At 48.7% G+C, this 26,034-nt stretch overlaps 2 protein-coding genes across 6 annotated transcripts; both read right to left on the bottom strand.

Moving 5' to 3' along the window:
- Positions 1–829: 829 nt before the first annotated feature.
- xpot (exportin, tRNA (nuclear export receptor for tRNAs)) lies at positions 830–13,980 on the bottom strand. Of its 2 annotated transcripts, none has more exons than XM_035401735.1 (25): positions 13,806–13,980; positions 12,200–12,346; positions 11,583–11,665; positions 10,852–10,908; positions 10,634–10,703; positions 10,048–10,263; positions 9,464–9,648; positions 9,168–9,336; positions 8,796–9,032; positions 8,633–8,671; positions 8,463–8,525; positions 8,210–8,334; positions 7,699–7,843; positions 7,474–7,593; positions 7,224–7,318; positions 6,915–6,984; positions 6,395–6,633; positions 5,722–6,007; positions 5,292–5,481; positions 4,908–5,024; positions 4,480–4,595; positions 4,342–4,389; positions 3,939–4,010; positions 3,775–3,831; positions 830–3,674 (listed from the first exon to the last, which is right to left on the bottom strand). In XM_035401735.1, exons 2-25 carry the CDS (start codon positions 12,257–12,259, stop codon positions 3,648–3,650), a joined length of 2,886 nt encoding a protein of 961 aa, XP_035257626.1. In that variant the 5' UTR covers positions 12,260–12,346; positions 13,806–13,980; the 3' UTR covers positions 830–3,647. The 2 variants fall into 2 exon arrangements, with proteins under 2 accessions (XP_035257626.1, XP_035257627.1); XM_035401736.1 differs by lacking the exon at positions 13,806–13,980 and adding an exon at positions 12,906–13,005.
- A 1,328-nt stretch (positions 13,981–15,308) lies between these two features.
- Positions 15,309–25,061, bottom strand: caprin2 (caprin family member 2). 4 transcript variants are annotated; one of them, XM_035401351.1, is made up of 21 exons: positions 24,900–25,061; positions 23,625–23,853; positions 23,215–23,277; positions 22,770–22,856; positions 21,809–22,047; positions 21,639–21,721; positions 21,400–21,549; positions 21,233–21,276; positions 20,777–21,037; positions 20,646–20,684; positions 20,399–20,527; positions 20,175–20,259; positions 19,992–20,047; positions 19,788–19,901; positions 19,448–19,549; positions 18,731–18,877; positions 18,269–18,422; positions 17,896–18,078; positions 17,432–17,535; positions 17,240–17,306; positions 15,309–16,788 (listed from the first exon to the last, which is right to left on the bottom strand). In XM_035401351.1, the coding sequence occupies exons 2-21, from the start codon at positions 23,841–23,843 to the stop codon at positions 16,220–16,222; spliced, it is 2,895 nt and encodes a 964-aa protein (XP_035257242.1). In that variant the 5' UTR covers positions 23,844–23,853; positions 24,900–25,061; the 3' UTR covers positions 15,309–16,219. The 4 variants fall into 4 exon arrangements, with proteins under 4 accessions (XP_035257242.1, XP_035257245.1, XP_035257243.1 ...); XM_035401354.1 differs by having other exon boundaries at positions 17,956–18,078; XM_035401352.1 differs by having other exon boundaries at positions 19,992–20,044.
- Between the last annotated feature and the right edge of the window lie 973 nt (positions 25,062–26,034).

The raw sequence follows: 26,034 nt of genomic DNA, 5'->3' as shown, positions 1-26,034 counted from the left end.
CATTTGTAAATACTTTATTGGTAATGGAAACGTACTGTCTAGCACACTAAGTTCCCCCCTTCCTCACATCTCAAAAATTATTAACAACATTGAGCATGAAAAGTTCTCACAATGTTAAGACATCACAATAGATTTCAGAGGAAATATTAATGACTGAACGCTCATGGCACGTAGTGCGGTAGCTGTCTGTGCATGCATTATAGTGTGTGACTGACAGAAACGCGTTTCTCCTTCTCTCTGGGTGTGTTAAACAGGATGAACACAAGCAGGAAATCGACACAAAACGACATTTCTTTTGGTACAGTGTCTCCCGTGGCTGCGTGCATCCGCCTCGGTGTCGCGCAGGAAAGGTTTCGCAGCAGTAACGCGGCAGTGGACAGTTTTATTGGATTTCACCGAGTGTCCCCGGGTTTTTGTTAACGCACCGTGGTTGGACCGGATTGAACCAGCTGACGCGTTCAGTACAGTATGAAGTGTTTTACAGTGTTTCTCCATTTCAAGCTGCGTGCGTGACTGCTGTGTATTGGACTTGACTCACGCGTGACACGTGCGTTTCCGGCAATACAGTTCTCAGGTTCTTCCCCTCCAGCCGACCTGTTGGGGGATTAATTTTGAATCCTGAGAATGCCGAATTCTGTCTGGGCCCTGAGCCGGCCCTTAATTGGCTGAGATTTGACCAGATTATAATCTGATTGGTTGCAGCGGTGTTACAGTCGGATTGTCTCAGTGACTGAGTTCCAGTTCATATAAGGAAGCTCGCATAAATCCAAGGGCAGCAATTCATATATGAGGAAAAAGGACAAAAAAAATCTATATTGAAATCCAGGACTGTAGTGGAGAGAATGCCCAAGTTAGCACAATTTAATTTACAGTACAGTGAGTAAATTACAAGCAGGCATGGGAGAGAGTCTTATTGGACTACAAAATAGAACCTCTGTTCATTATCGACTACTACTGATATGAACAAGTCATTTTATTTTCCCTCTACAAAGAGTTTCGTCTTCCAATTGGTTCATACATTTTAACGGACAGCAGACAGCCCCTCCTGCCCATCACAAATTCTAAGGTCAGCGGTCTTCAACAAGTCGTTAAGACCAGCACTGGGAATCTCAATAAAATAATTCATTTTGAGCAAACCCAAGTTGAAAAAATAGGTTTCCTTCTGTCACCATTTCATACTAAACAGTGGGCCTTATTAAATATACACGTTTAACTACAGCTGCTGTACGCAAATCAAATCACCAGTTTTTAGCTCGGTGGTATTGATATTACACTGAAATGTAAATACTCGCCTGAAAGATAAACAGACCAAGCCTTCAGGAAATTAAGCCTGGCCTCTAATCAAACAAGCTGTTAGCGCTATAATAGTTTGAAACGTCTTTTACAAATGTAACACACAAAATGGCACATTTTTGTCCCTGCTACGCATTATAAACAAACGGGTTAAAAACCAATCCAGTTAAAGGCCTCTTTGATTTCACCGGGAGCAACAGCTCAAGCAGGACATTGGCTAGTGGTCTGGACAGGGAATGATGGGAAACGAGGGCTAACGAGCAGCTAATACTCTGTTCTTAACATTACAGTTACTAATTATTAATATACAGTGCTTGCATAAAAACGTCATTAGCAATTTCACCCCAAAAGTGACCCCGAAAACGCACCGCTGTCTGCTGCATCTATGCAGGTCAAGTGCCTAAGAATATGCCGGCTATGGGAACAGCTGGGTCACCCCACTCAACCTCAATACTGATCCTGAGCTTAGTGTGTATAAAGGCTCGTACTTATCCCGGTAAGGATCCATCTGCACCTGGGGTGGTCAGTCTATATCTGAAAAGGGCCGGTGTGGGTGCAGGTTTTTGTATTATCCCAACACTAAGACACCCGATTCCACTTAAAGGTCTTGGCTGACGACCATGATTAGTTTATCAACAAATGACCATGAGTTTATTAGTTGAATCGGGTGTCGTAGTGCCGGGCTAAAACTAAAACCTACACCCAAACAGGCACTGTGTCCCAAAATATCTATGCTGACATGTTGAAAATCAGAGCCGTACTTTTCTATTGAAATTTTAGAAGTTTATCTCTAATAGTAAAAAAAAAAAAAAAAAAAACGGGATTGTGAGTATTAAGTGGAACTATTCCAGCTCGGGATATGAAACATCCTACACCTCATATCTGAGGTCTTTTGCCTTGTTGTTATCATATTCAGAGGGATATATATATATATCCATGGATATAAAGGGCTTCTATAAATATGATTGTGGGGAACGTTAAGCTTCACTAAGTCCAAAATGGCTGAAGCGTAACGCACCATTATCAACTCCCTGTAATTGACGCAATCACATGAATTTTGCTGAGAAAAGCTGGTTATTACAATGATTTGATACAAGTCAAGTGATTATATGATAGAAACAAAGTAAGAGTTTTTTTTTCGTCAATTGACTGCCAATTAATTAATTTATCCATTCACGCTACATGGGGTCGATGAGCTACCCACGATGTGATGGTTATGTTACTATAATCAGTATTTACAAAATGTTAATGTAGCAAATAATTGGAATGTTACTCTGAAGTCGCATGTCGTCTTGGTTTGATTGGCTGTATTTTAAAAAGCCAGTTTAGGAATAGGACTATAAAATATTTAACCGCATAGTTTCTAAGTCTTTTTTGTGTTCCCATCTGCAACTCAGACCGCAACATCGTAAAATAATCAATGGCTTCCTTTTAATTCTGGCTCCATTAAATGTCAATCGATCGCAGTTCCCGAGTGAAATCCAACCAGTTTAGTACCCACAAAATGAAACGGCGTACGGCTGTATGCATCCAAATTAAATGAGTCAGTTTATTCGTTTATTCCGGCCGAACAGGTGAGTATTCTTAACCTGTAGTGTCTGAGGTTGGAAGGGATTAACCTGATACATACAAAAGACACCACTGCAAACCTTCACGACCACAAGCACTTACCCTGTCATTCCAGCCCAACTCAACGTAACTCAACTGCCCTTTTTCCACAACATGAAATCAGTTCAGCACTAAAATAATTCCTTACAATACAAATCTGCAAGGTTGATTTGGAAAGCAATCTCTACACCTAGATTTAGGTGATGAACAAACTTCAAAATTTCAAGCGCTCCTAACAAAAATAAAAAAGCTTTAAACGTTCAAAAGGACTCTCTCTATCTTCGTTTAACTGAAAAAAAGTTAATGATATGGAAAACCATTCAATTAGAAAACGGCCTCTGGACTTGCTTTCGTTTATTCCTCGACCATTTCCCCATAATCCTCTGCTTCACGTCCTGTCTCACAGAGGGGGTAAAAGAATGCTAAACCTCCCAACCCCTAGGTAGCTTTGACGAGGTTGCCCATCCTTAACCGTGCACTCGTCTGATTGGACAGGGCCAGAAGGGGCGTGGGTTCAGGGGAGCAGTGGCCCCACCCATTACTATGTGACCTTGTCTGCACCCTTTCCACGCATTTCCGCACATTCCTCCCCCCACCCCCCCCCCACACAGGACGGCTTTGTTATGCAATGTTTTTTTAAGTGCAATAGCAGCTCCTATGCTAAGCCTTGTTGTCGTTGTTTTTGTACGGCGCCGACGACGACCAGTCACCTCGATCCTCTGTCCTACTCTGCTCCACTTCCTGTTTCACATTTTGGCTCGCTGAAAGAACGCCTGTGCACGAAGGAAGACAAGGGAAGCCTCTATTAGACGCCACAATCTGAGAAATCTCAAATAAGCCAGTTGTAACATTGTGCTCGACTCCCCACGTTACCTTGATATAATTTTTGAAAACCTTGGGATCTGGTTGCTGAAGCACTTGACATAGTTCCTATAAAAACAGGGGGAAAAAGTAACCAAAAATGTTAAATGAAATCCCTTGGCGTGACCCATGCACCTTTTTCCATTTGGGAGTATTGGTAAAGGGTAATTATGTACCTGTACGATGTCCGGTGAGACCTGTAGTGAAGGTAGGTACTCCTGCTGCAGATACTGAATGAACTCTGTCTCCTGTGTGAAGATAAGACACCTTAAACACACACCTGTTACACCACACACACCTGTCATTATTTAGGAGTCATAGTGTTCCACCAATATTGTGTCCACTGAATGTTAATGTTCTGTTGATCTGGTAACAAAAGTTTGTAGTGTCCGCAATTAAATCTGTGCATAGTTGATTTGGGTGAAGCGATATCTTTAGGTTAAACAGTTGAAATTTTAACGCAAACAGTTTCTACGGACTTAATATGGAGAATAAAATATAATGAAACGTCAATCAACTGATTTGCCAAAAATGATGAAATAACAGAGTGACATGACTTTGACCATACTGAACCCTTACCCTTTTCAAATGGATCATTTTCAAAGTGAGGGCGCACTCCGACAGAGTCTGGAAAGCAGACGCATCAGGTTACTTTGCATGGCTTATGACAAGACAGGTGATAGAATGACTTGCGATTTTTGCCCTTCGGAATCATACCAGGATGGTCTGGCCATCTGATAGGTCAAAAGTTGGCTTGAGCGGGGCCACAAAGCATGCTGGGACAATGTGTTTGTAGATGAAGTCGGGGAACCCGACCAAACCGTCTTTACCACCTGCAGAGAAACAAAAAGACTGACCCTAAAATTCCATCTTCGTTTCCATTACTGTAATATTTAATCATCTCAGGGCCCTGAGGAAGCGATTGGTTAAAACACCCTCAATAGTTTTCTGAATGTTCATGCCATGTCCCCACATGTGCTGGAGGCTATTATTCACTCAGTGACATAAGCATGCAAACTTTAAATAGTTTTAATGAAGGAATTACTATAGCAACGATTCTCTACTGCTAATTCTATGAACCTGTCCGTACAACCTCTAATCCTGAACACAGAAGGGGCCTCGGAGACCCACACGTTCAGACTCACCCCAGAGCTCCACCAGTTTGGACAGGATGGCGAAGCAGGTCTTCTGCGCGATGGGGTCGGGGAAGTCTACGGCTCCCTGGATGACGGTGAAGAGGACCTGCTCCACGTTCTCCGGCCCTGAGGAGAGACGGCAGCTCCTTACATACCACCTCCTGTTTCCACACTGCTGCTGTGCCCTGATTGGCTATGACATCACACACGTGGTGCTGCTGCCATACCGATTGGCTATGATCTGGTGCACACGTGGTGCAACCATACCCTGATTGGCTATGACTTGGTGCACGCGCGGTGCTCGCGTACCCTGATTGGCTATGACCTGGTGCACGTGCGGTGCTAGCGTACCATGATTGGCTATGACCTGGTGCACGCGCGGTGCTGGCGTACCCTGATTGGCTATGACCTCGTGCATGCTGCTGCCGGCGACGGTCTGCAGGAAGGCGAAGTAGCTCCTCCTCAGCATCTGCTTCTCCATGGCGGCCGTCTGGTCGTTCTCCTCGGCCGGTCGGGCCAGCACCTGGAAGATGGCCTGCACCAGCGGCATGAACACCTGCTGCAGGAACGGAGACACCTGGCCCTGCGGGCACAGAGCGGGGGAGGAAGGGGGGGCGTGATGTCACTTCCTGTGCTACAGCTCAATCAATGTAGTCAAGGGTCTGGAGCGGAACCCCGAACACTCTCACGTGTAAGTGATGAGATTCGCTAGCAAACACGGTGAAAAGGTTCATAAACCTGTGTCAATTTATCTGACCAGGAACTACAGTTTAAGGGGACCCCAAGTTGCGCATGGTGGTGATGCAGTTTTCGGGGACCCTACCTTGAACTTGGTGGTGATCTGGTTGATGAGGGGGATGAACTCCTGCAGGTCCTTGGCCTCGCAGTCCTTCAGCATGCGCTCGGAGGCGGCGGGGATGAAGGGCAGCACCTCCTCCTCCAGGCAGATGATCATGCGGTGCAGGAAGGTGCGCACGCCGCTCCGCAGCACCTCCCGCTGGACGGGGCAGCTCAGCGCGGGCAGGAAGGTCTCCAGGCAGTCGCGGTACACCTCCGAGCAGCCGCACTGCTTCACCGTCTGCTTGTTGCTGAAGGCCTTGCTGGTGCGGCTGGAACAAGCGGGGTGATCAGGTCATTATGCATGCAATAATGCACCAGGCTAATAACGCACCATGCTAATAATGCTACATGCAAAACGCTAATAATACAACATGGCAGTAATTCAATATGGAATACGGCAATAATGCATCATGCAACACAGTAATAATATAATAAAATATGATTACGATGTGTAATATGCTAATGGTCAGATGTATATACTGTAACGTACTAATGTAAAACTTAATAACAAAATCTTAATTGCATGTCAGGCGCTCTGATACAGGGACAGTATCAGCACAGTAGAGGTCTCTCCAGTGTCCCACACACACACAGACGGAGTGAGGGGCGGTGGGAATCGGGCGGGGCGGGGCGGGGCGGGGCGGGGCGGGGCGTACCTGGCGAACCCCACGGCGTGGTTGAGGCAGTCGGCGAGCGCGGCCTGCCGCTCCTCGTCCCGCTCCTGCAGCAGCTTGCCCAGCAGCAGGCGGAAGCGCTCCATCAGCGGCGCCAGCAGGCTGCGCATCAGCGCCTGCTTCCTGTCCGCCGCACACTCGCCGTTCACGATCAGCACCCCCGCCGTCTCGAACACGAACAGCTGGTCGTCGCTGGTCAGCAGCGTCAGGTAGCCGTTCTCCTGGGGGGGGGGGGGAATGGGGAACAGGGGGCGTGTTTAGCACACTGCACCCACGGAGGCTCTACACTGTTCCTAATGGGCCCTCAAGGGCCCTCAAGAACCAAGGGCCCTCATTTTAAGGGCCCCGCTTTGACAAGAATTATGCCAACGCTTCACCAACACAGCACCCAAAAGGACTGGGAGACCCTCAGAGAACTGTACTGATTTCCTGGTTGTTTTACGGTTGCTAAGTGTTCACAGTTAAAAGAAGGTGGGGGAACGGACGTCGCTCAGAAGAGTACCGGGGGCGAGAGCTCCAGCAGGTCCTGGATCCTGTTCAGGATGTCCTCGATGTAGGCGTTCATGTGCTTACTGCAGACACAAAGCACAGAGCCGCATTCAGTTTACACACGCATATACACTCACACACGCACACGCACACGCACACTCACACACACATAACATACACACGGACGCACACACTCTCTCACACACACACACAACATACACACACGCATGCACACACACACACACACACACACACACACACACAGCCAGTGGACTGACAGTTGGTCGTTGCACTCGGGCAGAGCCTCTGGCTGTGGACTTACTGCAGGGTCTTGATGTATCTGGAGAGGAGGTAGGCCACGCGGCTCCGCACTTTGGGGCTGTCGTTCCGCACGCCCCGGTGATCCAGGAAAGCCATCTGTGGGAAAGGAACGCCATGGTCACACCGGGAGGGCGAGGCTTCCAAAAAACCCAAAATGGGTGGAGCCATTCACGAGAACATATTTTTGCGCTAGTTTCCCACCCAGGTAGGATTAGACTGTGCTGATTGGCCATGGCCAGAGGGGAGCTCACCAGGACCGGGGGGATGTGGTGGGGCTCCACGATGAAGAACTTGTCGTAGCGCACCACCGTCTCGAAGAACTCCAGCGTGACGGAGGTGTGCTGGTACTCACTCACCCCACAGGTGACCAGCTGCAGAGAGAGAGAGAGCATCCAGCGCGTCAGACACTGCGCAAGGCCTCAGAACGCACCCCTAAAACCCCAGCCGTACCCCAGGGGGACCCCAGCGGGACCCACCGTCCGCATCATGTCCTGCAGGGCGCTGGCCTTGGCCACGTCCCCGGTGAAGTGCGCCCCCTGGGAGGCGGGCAGCGCCTCGCCCAGCATGTACAGCAGCCGGATCGCCACCTCCACCTCCATGAAGGGCGCGGCCTGCCAGCGTCTGAGCGGAGATACACACACACAGAGACACACACGCACACAAACACACACACAAACACACACACACACACGTACATACTGCGTCAGTAAGGGGACTTATAGGGACCGTACTGGGTCAGTAAAGGGACTTATAGGGACCCTAAAGAGTCAGTAAGGGGAGTTATAGGGACCCTAAAGAGTCAGTAAGGGGAGTTATAGGGACCCTAAAGAGTCAGTAAGGGGAGTTATAGGGACCCTAAAGAGTCAGTAAGGGGAGTTATAGGGACCCTAAAGAGTCAGTAAGGGGAGTTATAGGGACCCTAAAGAGTCAGTAAGGGGAGTTATAGGGACCCTAAAGAGTCAGTAAGGGGAGTTATAGAGATCGTACTGCATGGTCGAGGTGAAGACCCGGCGAACAGCTTCCAGCAGCAGCTCTGGAGACACCTGGGCCAGACGGTCGAGCAGCAGCTTCAGCTGCTTCCTGTACTCAACAAACATGGCCTCATGCTCCCCCTGGACAGAGCGACAGACGGACAGAGGGACAGAGGTCACAGGTCAACTCCAATTACATTTATGTCATGTGACAGAGATTCTACATTCAAAAGGACTCCATAAATATGTAGTTCGATGCAGAACATTACCTCGTTTTCAAAGTTGTACTCATCATCGTAAGTCAGTTTCTTCATGACAGCTACCATGATTGCCTGTTAAAATAATAACAAATGGGCACATTAATTTAGACATTATTTCAACATCAATTTAAACACACAAAAAGAAACTATTCTGCATCGATACATTTCAGAAATCTCACCTCAATGTTGCTTTTTTGTTGATCTGTGAGTATTGGAAGCTAGAACAAGAAGGAAAATAACCTATTGTTAATCTCAACCTTCATATCAATCAAAACAGTAATGCTTGCACAGAAGGGAGTACATCGTGTTCTCCCCCTGGCTGTGCAGGTGCACCCGGCCCACCTGCTTGAGCACGTGCAGGTAGTCGTAGCAGAAGCCCACCACGTTGGCGGAGATGTCGTCGTCCTCGTGGGACAGCAGGCGCAGCATCAGCTGCACCTTGGCCTCCACGGCCTGCAGCGTGTCCTGGCTGTTTTTGGGGTCGCCCGCCTTGGCCAGCTTGGTCCAGCTCAGCACCAGGGCCTGGCCCATCCCGTTCACCAGCTTGGAGAACTTGGCCAGGAAGTCCACGTCCTCCTCCTGCAACGGCGTCGTTAAAAAGCGACTCAGCGTGACGCGTGCGGCCCGTTTACCTTTCAGGTGCCTCCCTGAACCCCAAACCCCGTGTTTCGGGGGGCAAACCCGCCGCGGCGTTCCCGAGCCGAGCCAGCGTACCTGCTCCACGTTGAAGAAGCCGGCGTTCTGCAGCACCTGGCACAGGGACTCCACCAGCTTGGTCTTGTCCACGGGGTCCATCCCCTTGTTGACGATTTCAAACAGGCAGTCGCAGGCCTCCTCCCTCAGGACCTCCACGGACATGTGACTCAGCAGCAGGTTCACAAACCTGAGAAAAAAAAAAAAAAAAAACCCACAGGTCAGCGCCCATCACCACGGCAACGGTCGCCACAGCAACCGCCGTTCAACTACCCTGTTTCCGACAACTGAGCCACACCCACTGCCCCGCCCCTCACCTGTCGTTGGCGATGAGGCTGAGGTCGATCCAGGACACGTAGGCCCCCACCACCTCCAGGCACTGGCAGGTGAGCTCGCAGTGGGACTGCTGGAAGGAGTGCAGGATCTGGTACCAGGACTCCACCAGGCTGGGGATGCACTGCTCCCGCATGGCGTCCTTTATCAGCGCGTTGCGCCGAGACTCCTGTGGGGCGCGCCCAGCCCGCCGGGAAGAAGAGGAGGCACGGAGGTCACGTCACGGAGGCGCCAGACCGCAAAAACCACTGAAAACAGCCGTCTGGCGCAGAAGCTACGCTAATGCTAAGCTAAAACTCTCACTGCGTGCACATGTGAAGCCAACAGAGATGCTGCAGAAATGGAGGCAATGCGAATGAGGCAAATGGGACGTCTGTGCTCAGTCAGTCGTCAGTTTGAAGCCACGTCAATTACAGAAGTGGAATGGAGTAAAAGATTGGAATGAGCCCTGTGACATCGTAGTCATAAGTGAGCATCCAATCATAGCATCAAACACAGACACAACCGCCCCTCACTGCCCAATCAGAGAGAGTGAGAGCGCTGGGGACTGGGGGGGGCGGGGCCTTGCCTCGGAGGAGTGCAGGATGTCCCGGTCCACCACCTCGGCGTCGATGGCCATGAGCGTGCGCAGGTACAGGTCCACCCCCCGGGGGTTCAGCCCAATCACGGACAGGACGTCGAAGAAGAACTTGGGCCACTGGGTCAGGTACTCGGTCACGAAGGCCAGGGCAAAGACCTGCGCCGCCTTGTTTCGGATGAAGGCCTTCTCCGGCGGGGCGGTCAGCTGTAGGGGCAGAGAGCGAGGGGGGGGGTCACAGGGGAGAGAGTGATCAGAGGCTGGTGATCGTTTGGGGCTTTGGGGAAAGGACACTACTGTGCTCTATGCTGTAGTTAAGGCCTGGAACACCACTGGGACTGCTGTAATTACATACACAGACCGTATCCAGCTGTGCTTATCATCACCCAGAACCACTTTCATTAATGCTGGGACTAAATAAGCAGCAGCAATTTAGTCCCAGCTGCAGCAACATTACTTAAAAGCCCTAGACCAAACCCAGACAAGATGCAGCCCCCACAGGTGCGCACACACGTGCACAAACACACACAGGTACGCACACACGTGCACAAACACACACACGTGCGCACACACACACCTGTAACTGGAGCCATTTCATAAGGGTTTCTCTTATTAGCTGCTGCTGGACTGCAGTGAGTTCCGCGTGTCTGCAACACAAACACATTCAGAAACTTAACCGTCATCTCCACATACAGCCATAACTGCACATCGGTGAATGGAGAGAGAGAGACGGAGACTGAGACGGCACATGCGTTTAATTTAACCCGCTTCCACACACGCTCCAGCTTCCCTCACCTGAACTTGATATGATGTTCCAGGACTTGGAAGCAGAAGAACTTCACGTGGTCTTCGCTGAGGGGAGACATTCATCAGACGTTACCGGATTAGGCCTCAACATTTACAGAAATAATAAAAACCCCAGTCCCAACATAACCACGTCAGCACACTACAGGTCTGCCTGGGACCGTTCCTCAATCCCGCGGCCGTCCACAACCACAGCATTAAAGGGGAAGACACACGTCCTCCAGTAAGATCACCTGCCATCGCACTCATCTCACTTCCCACAACCGGCCGTTCGTGGGCATTAAACAGTTTTTAAATGGGGGACAAGTTACACGTCAGATCTTTAATCTGATTGGTTATCATGCCTTAGGGTAAAGCCAAACATCATCTGGCGAGAAGTGGATTGGTTACAGTCTCGAAGCGACCGGAAGGTCAGGGAACACGGCGTGATAACCAGCCAGATTAAAGATCCGACGTGTAACTCGTGCCCCATTTACAAACTTTATTACGCCCACAAGCGACCGCTTGTGTGAGGTGAGAGCGATGTCAGGTGACCTCGCCGGAGGACGTGTGTCTTCATGCAAACGTTCCTGCAGGCATGCAAACAACCCGAAACCTGTGGGTCCTGCTGACCCTGGAGGGAGGGAGAGAGGCTGGAAATGTTCAGCTGTGGGAAGCCAGGCTGAGAGGCAGCTGTCTAACGGATCCTGGGGGGCGGGTTGGGGGCCCCTCCGGCAGCTCACCTGTAAAGCCCTTTCACCAAGGCCTCCGCGCACACCTGCCAGCCGTCCTGGGACTCCTTCAGCTGCTCGAAGTACACCAGCGCCTGGGGAGGAGCATGCTGGGAGTCACACGCCTGGCCTCTCAACAGTGCCGTATAACAACAGCTCACACCCGCTTTCTCACAGGAAGCTACAGCCCACTGCTGTGTGTCTACTCACTGTCCAGCAAGCACGTTCAGCTGACTTACATACATAAGGCTGTGTAGAGGCCCTGAGCATCTAATCTCAAAATGCTATTCCCATTAACAGACCATCTGCTGCCCAGACACCCTCATACTGCAACTTACAAAAGCCAACAGTGATGTACATTTATGGCCATTCTGATTAACTACCAGAATAGAGGACTGTGATTTTTTTTTAAACACACTGTTCCGTGGAGAAAAATATCTGGATTGAAGTTTGTATTTTGAGGCATGTTACTCCGCTAGAAAAATTGCAAACAAGTTCAAAAGGGCACAGCGTGCAACATGCAACTCAATCCAGGCTATGGCTATGGCCCAGTCTTCGTGCCAAAATAAACTGCCAAAACAAACTGCCATTATCTCCGTGACGGTTTTGAACACAAGTGCGCTGCTAACCCTCTGCCTGTAGGTGGCGTCAGCATTGGGGCTGAGGCCCAGGAGGGCGTGTTCGTCCATGACGGCCTCACACACACAGAAAGCGAGCGATTACTATGGTTCCAGCGAAGGTCTGCTCCCCACTCCCCTCACGCAGGCTTCAAACATCTGACAACACAGGAGAGAGAAAATACATGGAGTTCAGTGAGTGTGCGTGTGTGAGTGTGTCTGCGCGCACGTGCGTTTGCGTATGTGTGCATGTATGTCAGCGAGTGAATGTGCACGAGTGAGTGAGTGTGCATGAGAGAGTGAGTGAGTGCGTGTGTGTGTGCTTGAGTGCGCATGTGCATGTGCACATGTGTGCATGTATGTCAGCGAGTTAATGAGCATGACTGAGTGAGTGTGCATTAGTGTGTGTGTGAGTGAATGTGCATGAATGAGTGAGTGTGTGTGTGTGTGTCTGAATATGCACGAATGAGTGAGTGTGTGTGTGTGAGAGAGTGAATATGCACGAGTGAGTGAGTGATTGAATGAGAGTACGTGCATGAGTGAGCGTGCGAGTGAGTGCGTGAGTGAATGAGCGTGCGAGTGAGTGCTTGTGTGTGTGTGTGTGTGTGTGTGAGTGAATATGCACGAGTGAGTGAGTGAATGAGCGTACGTGCGTGAGTGAGCGTGCGAGTGAGTGCGTGAGTGTGCGTGTTTGTGCACAATGGCAGAACATGCATGCCTCAGCAGTAGTGGCCTGTGCTGAATGGAGCTGCCTTAACCATAATCCCACACAGGCAGGTTAACAAACCGGTCAGAACGCTCGCTTATACTACAAAGAGAATCTGGTTATTATTATACTGAATGCCCTCTTCCCCGTGTGCCAAACACGCAAACAAACACGCAACACATGTTCCCAGTATTTATTTCATTATTTATTTTGACGAATTAAAATCTCAGGTAATCAAGATATCCCATTTGTTCTGACTAGATTAGGTGCCATGTTTTATATGTATATCCTGGTTAAATAAAGGTTAAGTAAAAACTTATTTTCACTGCATAACAGTGGGCAGAATAAAAGCAACTATTTACATGACAGGACATGAGATACATTATTTTTAAATACATTGCAAAAACCACATGAAGAAAATCAGAAAGCTGAAATTCCACACGTGTCAATTACATTGATTAATGAATTCAAAGTGCATCACGAAAAAGATTACATCATGACGGACAGCAAAGCAACAATCACAATTTCCAGCCCTCGCAACTTCCCAGTGGGTTGTCAGCGGTAGCTAGGAGGCTAACGCTGATCCACTAACCATATCATCAATAGTCTGCCGCTGCCGCACGTTCATAGTTGGTTAGCTATATTGGCAGTTCAAATTCAGGTTAACCCAAAGATGAGCTAATTCTTGGGAATGATCAAGACTTCGCAACGTACCAAAGGCACGATCCCTGTCTCGTAACACGTAATAGCCAAGTTAGGTAAGCGTTTATCTAGCCTACTCCAACCATCCGCTGGCGCTACTCTCCCACATCAGCAAGCATGCCTCTCCCACAGAAACACCCAAAGTTTCGGTGGCCTCTCGGATAACCGGTATAATAACAATAAATGCATGAAAACGAAAGCAAGTTCTACCTTCTGGTTGGCTTTATCTCATCATCACGCCCAGGCGGTTCCCAAAAAAATGTTAAATTATCAATCTGAAGCAATCTCGGTCTCACGATCGCTACAGTCCGCGTTCGCACGTTTGGGTTCGTTTGTGCTGCGTGTCGGCTCGGCTTGATGCAGACGGAAGCTCGTGACCATAGACTGCACGCAAACTCCGGCTGGGTCATGACAACAGGAAGTGAACCCACTGGACCTCTAGCTGTTACACTGAACTCTATGATATGGGATGGACGTCACTCTGATAGCTCCGCCCCATTTTACCGCTAACCATTAGGCGGCGGTCGCAAACCAGTGAAAACGTTTTACGGCAATGTTGGCATGTGAATGCAGCCATGCACACATTGGTTACACTACCAAATGTTTTTTTGGGGGATTTTTGCAACTTTAAAAAAATCTAGTAGCCCAGTATAAAGTATCCTGTGTGGCCCGTCCACACCTGTGTTTTGTAGTTGTTTCAATTATCTTCGGTATGCAGTTTGGTTAAAAGCGTCGGCCAACTAAATGTAGACAATGTAATGTACACTTACCCGTCTGCTGGAAAGTGGTTTTTCTGGGAATGTTACTCATTTTTATACATTCATATAAAAATACACCTCTGTACGCTTAAAATTGTCGATACAGTAAGAAGTACATAATGTTTGCATTTCAGTAGGATAGATATTTAATGTACATATTCATGTCTTTATCGGGACGCCTCTTTAGCCTAATTAAAGGCAGGTGTGTTGAAATTTGGTTCTTATCAGGTATATTTGATTGTAATATGAGCTTTTCTAAATCCATCGATTAGCAATACCTGCAGACACAGGCTGTAAAACATGACGGGTCAGGTTCAGTGTCCTTTATTTTTAACCTGAGGTTTAGCCCTCTAGACCACAGAACTGCATACCAACTGGAGCAACGATCCAAAGCTGTGGAATAAGGATTAGCTGTCCCAGCTGACACGCAGAACTTCTGTGGTCTAAAAATTTAAACTCCAGCCAAGCACACTGCAATGGAAATCTTGAACCTTAATGGAATATTGCACTATTATGGAGCTTTGGCACCCTCTACTGGTACGTAATACACATTGCATACCACCATGTGTTGATTTGATCTCATATGTACAAATGAGACTGCATTTATATAGCATTTACACGCCATAATTCTCAGACCAACCCCTTACACAATTTTCCTCGGTGACTTCACTCTTCCAAATTAAACTTTGCCAAATTAAAACAAACTAGTAAAGCCTAATATACTGGACCTCTATGGGAGAAAAGGCAGACAAGTACAGCGCAATATTATGGAACGTTGGCACCCTCTAGTGGTACGTCAGACACATTGCATACCACCATATGTGCATTTGATCTCATATGTACAGGCTGTAATTCTCAGACCACCCCCTTACACAAGTTTCCTCAGCCAAACTAAAACAAACCAGTAAAGCCTAATATACTGGACCTGTATGGGAGAAAAGACAGACAAGTACAGTGCATTTTCGTTTTTTTTATTGAGGCAAAAGGTCATTTTCACAGATCCCTTATAGAGCATTTACTGCCATAACCCAACAGCCAGACAAGATCATGACCGTTTGTGGTGTGCAATGACAGTAAAGCACCCCATCGCCCTGACAGCAAGGCAACACTGAATTGTTAAAGTGCCATGTTTTTTTTTGTCAAGTAATTTCAGCTACATTCATCCCAATCATACAGTAACACAAAAATAATTCTGGGAACACGGTACCAATTCTAAATACTTCCAGGACAAACCTAAAGCTTGGTACCCTTAAATGTCTCCCAAAAAACATCAGACATGCCGCTTACTGGGTCATACATACAGAATACATAAGAAGCATCAAGAGGTTACATTAAGTAGTGGAAGCTCATACAATCCAAACCATTGTAAAGAATAACCAGCTACCTGCAATGCATATCAAGGTCTAATTTTACCAAAGAAAATGTGCATGTTTAAGGCATATATGTGTATCCTTACACACACACACACAAAAAAAATAAAAATAAAGTTTACAACTTGACTAGTAATCATATGACCTTGCGTACAAGCAGGAAGTTAGACTGGTTCCACATTCCACTGGTGCATGAGCAGTTATAGCATGGGCACGAGCAGTGCGATAGCCAATCAGCCATGCCTCTGTGCACTGCAATAGCAGCCTTCTTACCACCCACCACCTCCCCACTCCCATCTAATCTAGAGCACTGGATGAGCAGAGGCTAGTGAAGTGGATGTAGCATGCAGCATATCCTCGCTCACACACATTCACGCACACACACACACACACACACACACGAAAGTGACAGTGTTTAAGTGCAAATCTCCTGGACGGCGCACTACGTGACCGCCGCTGCTGCCCCAAACCGCGCGGCACGGCCAGCAGGCCTCACTCAGTCCTGGTACAGGAGGTAGCCGGAGAAGGTGCTGTACTTCCAGCTGCTGCCGTAGATGGCGCCGCGGTGCAGCCGCAGCCAGATGCGGTCGCCCTGGTACAGCTGCAGCACGGCGTGGTTGCTGGCCGTCTCGTGGTCGGGCGCGCCGTCGTTGGCGTAGGCGGACACCATCACCTCCTCGTTGCGCATCAGGTTGACGTAGAGCGGCACGTTGATGGCCAGCTTGAGGATGTGGAAGAAGAAGGCGTAGGTGCCGTCCACGGGGCACAGGAAGCGGCCCAGGTGCATGTCGAAGGTGTCGCCCAGGTTGCTGTGCAGCAGGTCGAACACGATGGTCTGGTCCAGCGTGCCCGGGGTGAAGTTGACGGTGCGGGCGGCGGAGAAGGCCACGCGCATGGGCGGGGCGATCGGGTACACGTGCACGGGCATGAGGGTGGGGCCCTGGCCGGCCACGGGCATGTCGATGGGCGTGATGCAGCGGGAGTCCCCGTGCCCCGAGTCCACGCTGGCGTACGTGTCCCCGTCCCGCTCTGGGCTGCTCACCTGGGACGAGTCGCTCCAGGCAGCTGGAAGGCCCAAGAGGCAGAATCAGAACTCAGGACCCGGTCCACAACCAGACCCAAAAACATCCAGCACACACACGGTTTGCGGTTCAGGACAAACTTGTATATCATTTGCACAGGACTGCCATAAGTATGAAAGACTTTCGCCAACAATGGATGACCCAATGCATCCTTATGGCGATGAATAAGATAATCCACTAGACCCTGGCTACATTAAACCCTTTGAAGATTAAGTTCTAGAACTCTACTGCTTTTAGTTACCAGTAGTGAGTGTTACATCAGCATTAGAATGTTCAATTAAGAACACTCCAATGGTGACCTCACACTTTAAAAGGTTAAGAGACAGCTGGTTGGAGAAGCCACAAAACCATCCATAGGCACTTCATGCATGCAGTAACCCATTTCCTGGGTCTGCCAGGCCTGGAGGACCAGGACATAGACACATGCTACTCACCTCTAGATTGGTTTCGCTGTCCACCAGTAATGCTTCCACGTTTGTAGCTTTGGTGGTATCCTGTATCCTGTAAAATGGGGGTGGGGTGCAAAAAAAAACAAAACAAAAAAAACTGCATTTAAAACACAAAATTGGATGGGTGGGGGCAAAACTTTGACAAGGACATTTCTGAAACCGGCAGACGTCCCGTACTTGAACTCCATACAGGACGGGGGTGATCTCCCTGGTGCCGTGGGGCTGGGGAATGAAGCTGCCCCCTGGAGAACGTATACCAGTCCTGTACCCCTCCAGTCCCCCTACAACAGAGAGGGCAGGACAGGCTTCACAGCTGCTGAAAAAAAACTACTGAAAGCTCTGCTTCTCATATATTCAGTAGCAAACAGAAGGAAAAGGTAACCCCCCCCCCCCCTCAGGCAAAACTCAAGGTGACAGTCTCACCAACCGCTCTGCACCTACTACTATCTATGGAGACCATAGATATCCACCAACTGACCCAGAAAGAATGGAGACCATAAATCTCTACCCATATAGCCATAAATAAGAGAGACCATAGATACTGTATCTTTACCCACAGAACCCAGAAAGCGAGGAGGAGGACCATAGATATCTCTCTACCAAGTGACCCAGAAAGAGAAGAGAAGAGACACCATAGATACCTCTGTGCCCGCGGGGTGAGTGGAGGGGGTGAGCCAGCCCCCTGCGGCCGCGCGCCATACCTCTAGCGGAGCTGCGTGTGTAGTACGGCGGGCCGGAGCGCGAGAGCGAGCCGCCGGGCTGACCCGGGGACAGGTACACCTGGCAGCCATTACTGACCGGGCTCTCCGGGGGGTACGAGGACACTGGCGCAAAAGACAAGATAATTCACTTAAAAAATAACTGATCCTCAAGAGGCTGAGGTGACATTTACACCAGTGAGGCCTTTAGACCCATCCCTCCATTTTACATACGGATCCAAAACCTAAGCTAGAGTCATGCCGTCGCACCACGGCAACGGTCATCCGTTTCCGCAGATACGCGGCGGGACGATACCTGGCAGGTGGTCCTTATCCAGGGTAACGAAATCAGGCGGGGTCTGTGTGCTCGCCGTGGCGACGGTCAGGCTGTCGGAGTCTGGGAAAGCACCCCCGTCCGGTTTCAGGTCAGAGTCGCTGCGGGGTGTCAGAGGGGTGCTGATCTTGAACACCTTTCGTAAACGGAAGAGAGAATGACACCAGGAAGCACGCCACTGCAGGGTCCTGGTCAGACTATTACAGACATAGCCAGACTAAATAAATACATTTCATATTCATAAGGGTTTTTCTCCTCTACATAATCAGTAGTAGTTCAATCTTAGGGGATCCATCCTGAAGAAAAGGGCATCAACATAACATGCATCACAATCTGGGAGTGTGTACTATTGTTGGGAGACCATGAAAACATTTTTAGGGTGAGATTGTCCCTACAAGCAGCACGGTGAAACGGGGTGGTCGGGACAGGCGGCCCGGGACCCACCGTGTGCACGGTCTGGAAGGGGGGGGCGGTGGCGGCCATGCTGAGGGTGTGGCTGCTGGGCGGAGGGGAGAAGGGGGGTGGGGGGTGGCTGAGGGGGTTTGCCACTCCGTTACAGGGAGACATCACACTGGCCTGAGAGACGGGGGCCTGGGAGAGAGAGAGGCACAGAGAAGATAACTTATCACAACATCCTAATGAATAAGACACCAGTTTCCCAACCCAGGGATGGTGGGTGATTTCCATGGTCAATTACATGCATTTGTCTTTTAGATTTTTTTCCCCTGTCTTTACTGTAGTTCAGTTTGTTATTGATAACCTGTTATCTGTTTATGTCATGTCAGTATACGCTTTGGCAATGTAAGCAAACCCTTGTCATGCCAATAAAGCTTATTTGAATTTGAACAGAGAGATGAAGGGAGGGGGAGAGAGAGTGATCACATGGCTGATTGATCCATGGGCTCTGTCCGCTGCTCTGACCCACACGCTGTGCCAGCACTAGCAGCAGCAGCTGCAGCCAGGGCTCATCAGCACTTTCCTGCAATTCTGGAATGAGGAGAGTCGGCACTGACAAAATGGCTTCTGCTTACTCTCCCAAACGTGACCGTGCACTCTCCCGTGCACTCTCAGCAGTCCGTGCACACTGCCCGCCATCTCCCACTGACAACCACTAAAGTGCCCGTAAAGTGGCTTCCCTGGATAAGGAAGCGATACTTGTACCTGACTTGGAGTGTCCTCTGCCAGGGGAGAGGAGAGGATGGACTCCCGGTGATACAGAGACGGGGAAGAAAGGCTCTCGCTCTTGGACAGCTGGACGTTCTCCTGCAGGAGCAGCGACGGCACACTTAAAACCAAATTTCACAAAACACAGAACTCCAACAATAAAATCCCACAAGCTGCCCGTTGTGGCTGGCTACCAACTCAGTGAATAAACCGTCAACAGTGAAGAGGTAGCCATGTTGGGTGGTCGATGTGAACCTAAATGGGTTCACGTCCACTAATGTACACTGGGCTAATCAGTATGAATGTGGGAATGTAGGCAGAATACTAGATTCATTACACAAGCCACTTCATCGGCAGTGAGGTCCAGGTCCGAGTGGTTCAGGGAGCGGTCTCCATTGGTCATGCCAATTTTGCCATCACCTGGGCGAAGTCTGGATGGCAAAGGGGTCGACTGCAACAGAGACCAAATCAGATTATCATGCCATCCAATGAATCGCCCACTCTGCAATTACACCTTCACCTAAAAGGCAACACAACTCACATGCAGGGCTTTTGACAGGGAGTTCACTGGACTTCTTGTTGGGTCCTTTGGAGCTGCTGAGTGAAAGGGATGTTTTCAGACAAAAGGAAATGCCTAATAAAATCAGCTTTACAGTTAGCAAACATATCGATTGTTAAACAAAATGTTTAATAAAAATTTTTTTAAAAATCCAGATTTCAAAACCTGCAGGTGTGGAGGGTCTAGTCAAAGATCGAAAACCCCTAGAAAGTCCATTTGTTGGAGAGCCCTCTCTCTCCAGCACAGAATCCTGCAAGTTGAGAAGAGTACAGAGAAAAGTCAGCCTTCTTCTGCTTCTGTCAACCCAGAGTTTGTGCACTTTCTACAAAATTATTAGCCATTAAAAAAATAATAAAATAAAATTAGCAAATGCAACAACTGTCCCGCACCTGCATAAAACAGAAAGAGCCCTGGATCTGCTCCATCAGGTCCTGAAGCTGCGCTTTCCGTAGGACGGGGTCCTGGGGCAGGGGAGAGGGGGAGCTGAACACCTCCACTGCAGCCTCAGTCTTCACAACCTGTGTGAAATTAATAAGGGGGGGGTCCACATTTGGGTGGGGTGGGGGTTTAAGCCACCAGGTGCACTCTTCCAGCAGAGCTACCCCAAGCCTGGCTGTCATGGCTGGAGACACTCACCGATTTGTTATCTTGCGGTCCTTTGGACTTCTCTCGTCTCTGAGGAAGCAAGCAGAGGGGCACGCGGTTGGCCTCAGGGAGAGGGTGCACCAGGGGGGGCGAGGAAATAAGGGCGCATATGCAGCTCTCACCTGTTTCGGTTCAGGGTTGGGTCTCTGCACGGTCACCTGTTCTTTGGGGACAAAGGTCGCCGCCCCTCTCCAGGGTTTCTGGGTGACGGTGGGAGGCGGAGAGGAGGGCTTGTCCGCAAACTCCATATCCCAGGAGTCCGGGGGCTCCTGCTCTTTGAGTGCTGTTAAATCTGCCTTGCGGCTCTCCTTCGAGGCTCGAGTCTGGTCATTTTGACCTCGGTCAGAGAAGTCCGTTTTCGGCAAGTAGCATCTGTTAAGGAACTACATTACCCAAAAAGTCAATGGCAGGTTCCGGACCAAGGAACTCAAAATCTACTGCACTACTACTGTAGCTAACTGTTGAACAGTGCAGTGAAATTAAATTACAGGAATCCACTGTGAGTTCCATCAAAGTTTAAAGAAACACATGCACACGACATAGCTGTGCACATCCATACATTACAAAAAAATTCTTACCTCCCTGGTTGAAACTTCATTGGCACTCAGTGATTTGGGTGGCACTGCAAGATGAAAGGAAATTCTGCTCAAATACCCAATCTTGTCCAGCTCTACTGGATTGACAAGCACTTGTTCAGCATGACCACTGAGCAGGTGTGACACTGTTATGCAGGTCACCTGGTTACCTGCGCTGCTCCCTGAGGATTTCGACAGCCTCTCGGCCTTCCTGGTCAGCTGGTCCACAGCCTCTTCCAGGCCCTCACTGTGAGGAACTGGGATGCGTTCAAAGTACCCACAATCCATCAGTCTGGACAAGAGCTCCTTCATGTGCTTATCTGCATTTAAATAAAAACAAAAAAGTACTGATACATTCAGCTGACAAAAGACAAAGTTAGAAATTATAAACGGACATCGCTGAACTTACAAGTGGTCCCTGCCACAGGGATGTCTCGACCCTCCATCAGATCCCAGTACACATTGGCTGCCTGCTCCATTTGGTCCTCCAAACTAGGAAACAAGCAAAGCATTACCACAGGCCAGTTACCTCATAGGGGGGCGTGGCCAGTACATAATAGGGGGGGCGTGGCCAGTTACCTCATGCTCTCGTCCCTCTTGCAGCCCAGCATGGCGGCGAACTCGAGCAGGTGCTCCAGGTCGCGGGCGGGCAGGAAGGGGGCGTGGTTGGCGCCGCTGCGCAGGTCCTTCCTCACGTGCTCCCGCTGCAGGCTCTGCAGGACGTGGTGCACCTGCAGCACCGTGCCGAGGCGCTTCCTCTCCAGCTCCGCCCGCGTTGTCTGCTCCCGCTTCGCCATCTTCCTCTGAGACCTGAGCAGCTGCGACAGCGCCGGGGGGGGGGCAGGGGGTTAAAAAGCAGAGCCCAGAGAGCCCCGGACATCCTCAGCCACCAGGGCACGGCGCATTCACTGATGGACAACGCCCATGTGGTCAACCAGAAAGTCCAAAAGGAAGTTGCCCCTTAAAATAGTCGCCCATTTTATAATCCTGAGGAAGCGACACCAGAGCGTCACCATTCGTAGGGTGACTGTCTGCGTGGCAGAACCGGTGCGAAAGCAGCCGTCCGCATGACGCAGCTCATTACTCTGTAGCAAGCGTGCTCGGGAACGTTCAGCATAAGCTCAGCACATTCCCAACAAGCACGCAACACGACGGCTAATTGCAGTCCCACCATGTTGTGATGCCACTATGTTATTAAAGGTTGGGGGGGGGGGGGGGGGGGGGGAACAGCTGACTTGTCCTCTCCTTCTCCTCTTCCCTATGCCTCTCCCACCACCCACGCAATACTGCTGGCCAGCAAAGCTGCAACTCTACTCTGGAATTCTGTCTATGCACCAACAAAATATGGAAACCAACATCTAGGCTACTATGCTTCACAGTGCCCTGCTAGTCGCCACATTCCACTGAACTTCAGAAATCTCAAACAGTAGTCATATTAGTCATCTCAGATACCGCTTAGCAACGTTTCCACCGAGTCAAGGCTGAACCCTGCACTGCCCCGCCCCGGCCCGCCCCGCCATGCCCCACCCCCAGAGCTTACATCCTGGGTGAGGGCTCCCAGGGTTTTCTGAAGTTCTTTGGCAAATGCAAGATTGTGGATGACTTCATCGTACTTCTCTACGGCATCCTGGGTCAGGAGAGAAGAACATCAAAGTGACTGCAAAGATTTGAGGACTTGTCTGTGTTCCCCTGAGCTGACAGCAAACAAAGTACTGTTGGAATGGATCTACGGGTATGATTGAGTATCCAAAATTGGGAGAATAATAACAGGGAAGATAAACATGACTTAGAAATATTACACTACACTGGCATTCATGTCTGTGAAGAGCAAAGCTCAAAAATTGACCCAAGATAAAATTTGGTGGAAATAGTCACAGATAAGCATGCTAATAAGCAGAAGTGAAAGGTTCTAAGTAAGTCCAGCATTGGGTGTAGCACTGACTCCTAATGTTTCCTCCTATAGACAATTACAGTACTGCACATACCATCTGGTCTTTATTGAGAGTCTCTCCATTCTTTAAACGTCTTTTGTAGTCTTCGAGTTTCAGCTGTAAAAAAAGAACACATTTAGGCCAATTCATGAACTACCATACCATGAACCAAAATCAGTAACTGTAACAGTAACAATCCCGTGAAACATTAAGCAGGCCACACACTATACACACTGTGTGTCCATGTGTGTTTGTGTGTCTGTGTGTCCATGTGTGTTTGTGTGTCTGTGTGTCCATGTGTGTTTGTGTGTTTGTGTGTCCATGTGTGTTTGTGTGTCTGTGTGTCCATGTGTGTTTGTGTGTCTGGGTCTACAAGTGTGCTTGAGTGCACACAGAGGCAGGTGCACAATTTGAAAGCTGCTCCCATGAACCACGGTTTCCTTAAAATAAGAGTGCCCCTTCACCTTCTTTTTCTCAATGTTTCGGATCTTGTGTTTGAGGCAGATGAGGCTGTCCTCGATGTAGGTGTCGTAGCTGTGGTAGGCCGTGGTGGACGTGGACAGGGCCAGCTGCAGCGGGCTTGGGCTGGAGGGCGAGGCTGATTTCGGGCTCCCCTTCCCCTCCTCAGATCGCTCAGGGGGAGGGGACACGTCCGGAACCGGGGACGGGGACAGCCGCACCATCTTTGGGTTTCTGTCGGGAAATAACGGGATGGGAGTCCTTTGCACAAAAGTCCAACAAAAAACCTCAACACAAAAACGGTCCAGCAGAAAATAAGACCAGGGAAAATGTTCCTTTGAAATCTGCAGGGCTTCAAAAAGGGCAGTGAAATCAATCAAAATACAACCTTACTCCACACTTTTCATAAATACATGTTTGAAAAATAATAATAAATTAAAAAATGGCAGAATTCTTTGAGAGGAGAAACAGAAGCTGGCCAGGAATGGCCACTATTGACTGAGTGATATAAAATATATAAAATATACAAAATATACTGACATATGCCATGTCAAGCATAAAATACAAATATCAATAACATGTTGACTTAAACGTTTTCGGTTTTGCTGCAATTAAAATAATACAAGGGCGAGTAATGTTCATGATATGGGTGTCAGCAAATGCCAGGATTTTCCCCCAACGAGAGGAAGGCACATTTATTTTCACCGGATCACTTTTGCAATGGGCCATTTTCCATATGCGTGTGAAACTAAGTTTAAGAAAAGTAAAGGATAGCAGGGCACGTGTTCTGATGTGTTGTCATGGCTGCGTACCGCAAACAATGAATTATCAATCAAAGTTGATGAACAAGTCGATGACTCGGTGTTTAAGTAAAGCATATCGCGATAGCCACACTAACGAGTGAAAATGACTTGGCAATAACGAGAGCGTTCCCGCAGGCTTCTCTGACACAGTGGCCAATTCAAGCCATCCCCACCCCTTCTGCAAAATCCGTTTCAGAATGAACGCATGCCTCAAAACGCAAACCTAAATTTAATAAGATAACATGATCAGCGGAGCCTTCCAAACCTACATTTAAGATGATAGCGAACATGATTAGCAGAGCCTTCATTCCGATATCAAATACGACTTTTGCTCGCATTTAAAAACGATTTAGCGATTGTTTAAAAAAAAAAAAAAAAAAAAAAAAAAAAACACCGGTAAGTTATGTAGGCTATGCATCTGCAAAACTTCACACCCACAAATGTTCATCCGAACGAGTCCAGAAAAAGAGATCAAACCTTGTTCCTTTCAGTTTCTGTGGGTGTTGAAAATGCGACTGATGTTGACGCAGGTCAAACGCAGGCGCCTGGCATGCAATTTTAACACAACAAACAGTCCTCCCTCGACAGAGCAACACGCGTGATGTTACGTTAGTTTTTTTAAAAGGAGCAGACCTCCCCTTCCTGATACCGTCTTATATACGACCCTGACGTCATCGTATCAGAGAACGCTGCCACCTGCTCCCACATGCGCATGTATTTTCAACCCCAGGACCAGTGTGGAATTCCACCATGAGATCCTGTCTGACAAAACGTACATAATAATGTGACATTGTTACTAAACATTATTACAATGACGATAAGTCAGAAGAAATGGTAATGTTTTTATTTTTATTTTTCTATCAATGTCACAACATCCAACCGGTTTTCTTCTTTTTTTAAACCAATTTAAATGTCTTTTCAGTTGTGAAAATATTTGCCAGATATAAATACTGCATTTGCAGGTTCTGCTAGCAAACAGATTTTAGTTTACCAAAACTGATTTTAACTGCTGCAGTATTGGAGCCGGACACTTGATTTATACACCAGATGAAATTCTGTCAGCCAATACAAAACTGTAATTGTGCATTTTCATTGCAATAAGCTGAAATGAAATTTAGAAATACGTATTACTATTGCGGTTGCTATTTGGTCTTATTTGTCTCCTGTAATTTTACGGGTGTGTGTACAGGTGGGGGGTTGAGCTGGGGACACTCAGTGGATATGTGGATAGGGGGACTTGAAACCTGGGACCCCCACCCCTTTAATCTTTTGGCCCTCAGTTCTTCTCCTCCGTCCTCTCCCTGTCCACTTCTCCTCCTTGGAACCGGGAATGCCGCAGCGGAACAGAATTAACCAAAATTCCAGCCCTGATTCCAGACTGCATTCCAGCCAATTCTATTCGCTGCATTTAAATATCGCCAAACGTGTGGCAGAAACTGAGCCGTGTGTGTGTGTGTGTGTGTGTGTGTGTTGCTAGTCAGACGCAGTGACATCCAAAGACATCAGTTTTTAAATGAGAGCCCAGTGCAGTGGGTCACACAACCATTGACAGACACACATAACACACGAAAAACAGCAAACTACTTTTTATTGAAGAACTAGTAGAAAATGT

Source organism: Anguilla anguilla, chromosome 19 (assembly GCF_013347855.1).
Source record: "Anguilla anguilla isolate fAngAng1 chromosome 19, fAngAng1.pri, whole genome shotgun sequence".
NCBI classification, from domain to species: Eukaryota; Metazoa; Chordata; class Actinopteri; order Anguilliformes; family Anguillidae; genus Anguilla; species Anguilla anguilla.
Note: the sequence above shows the minus strand (reverse complement) of the source record. Positions and strands in the feature narration are given on the sequence as shown.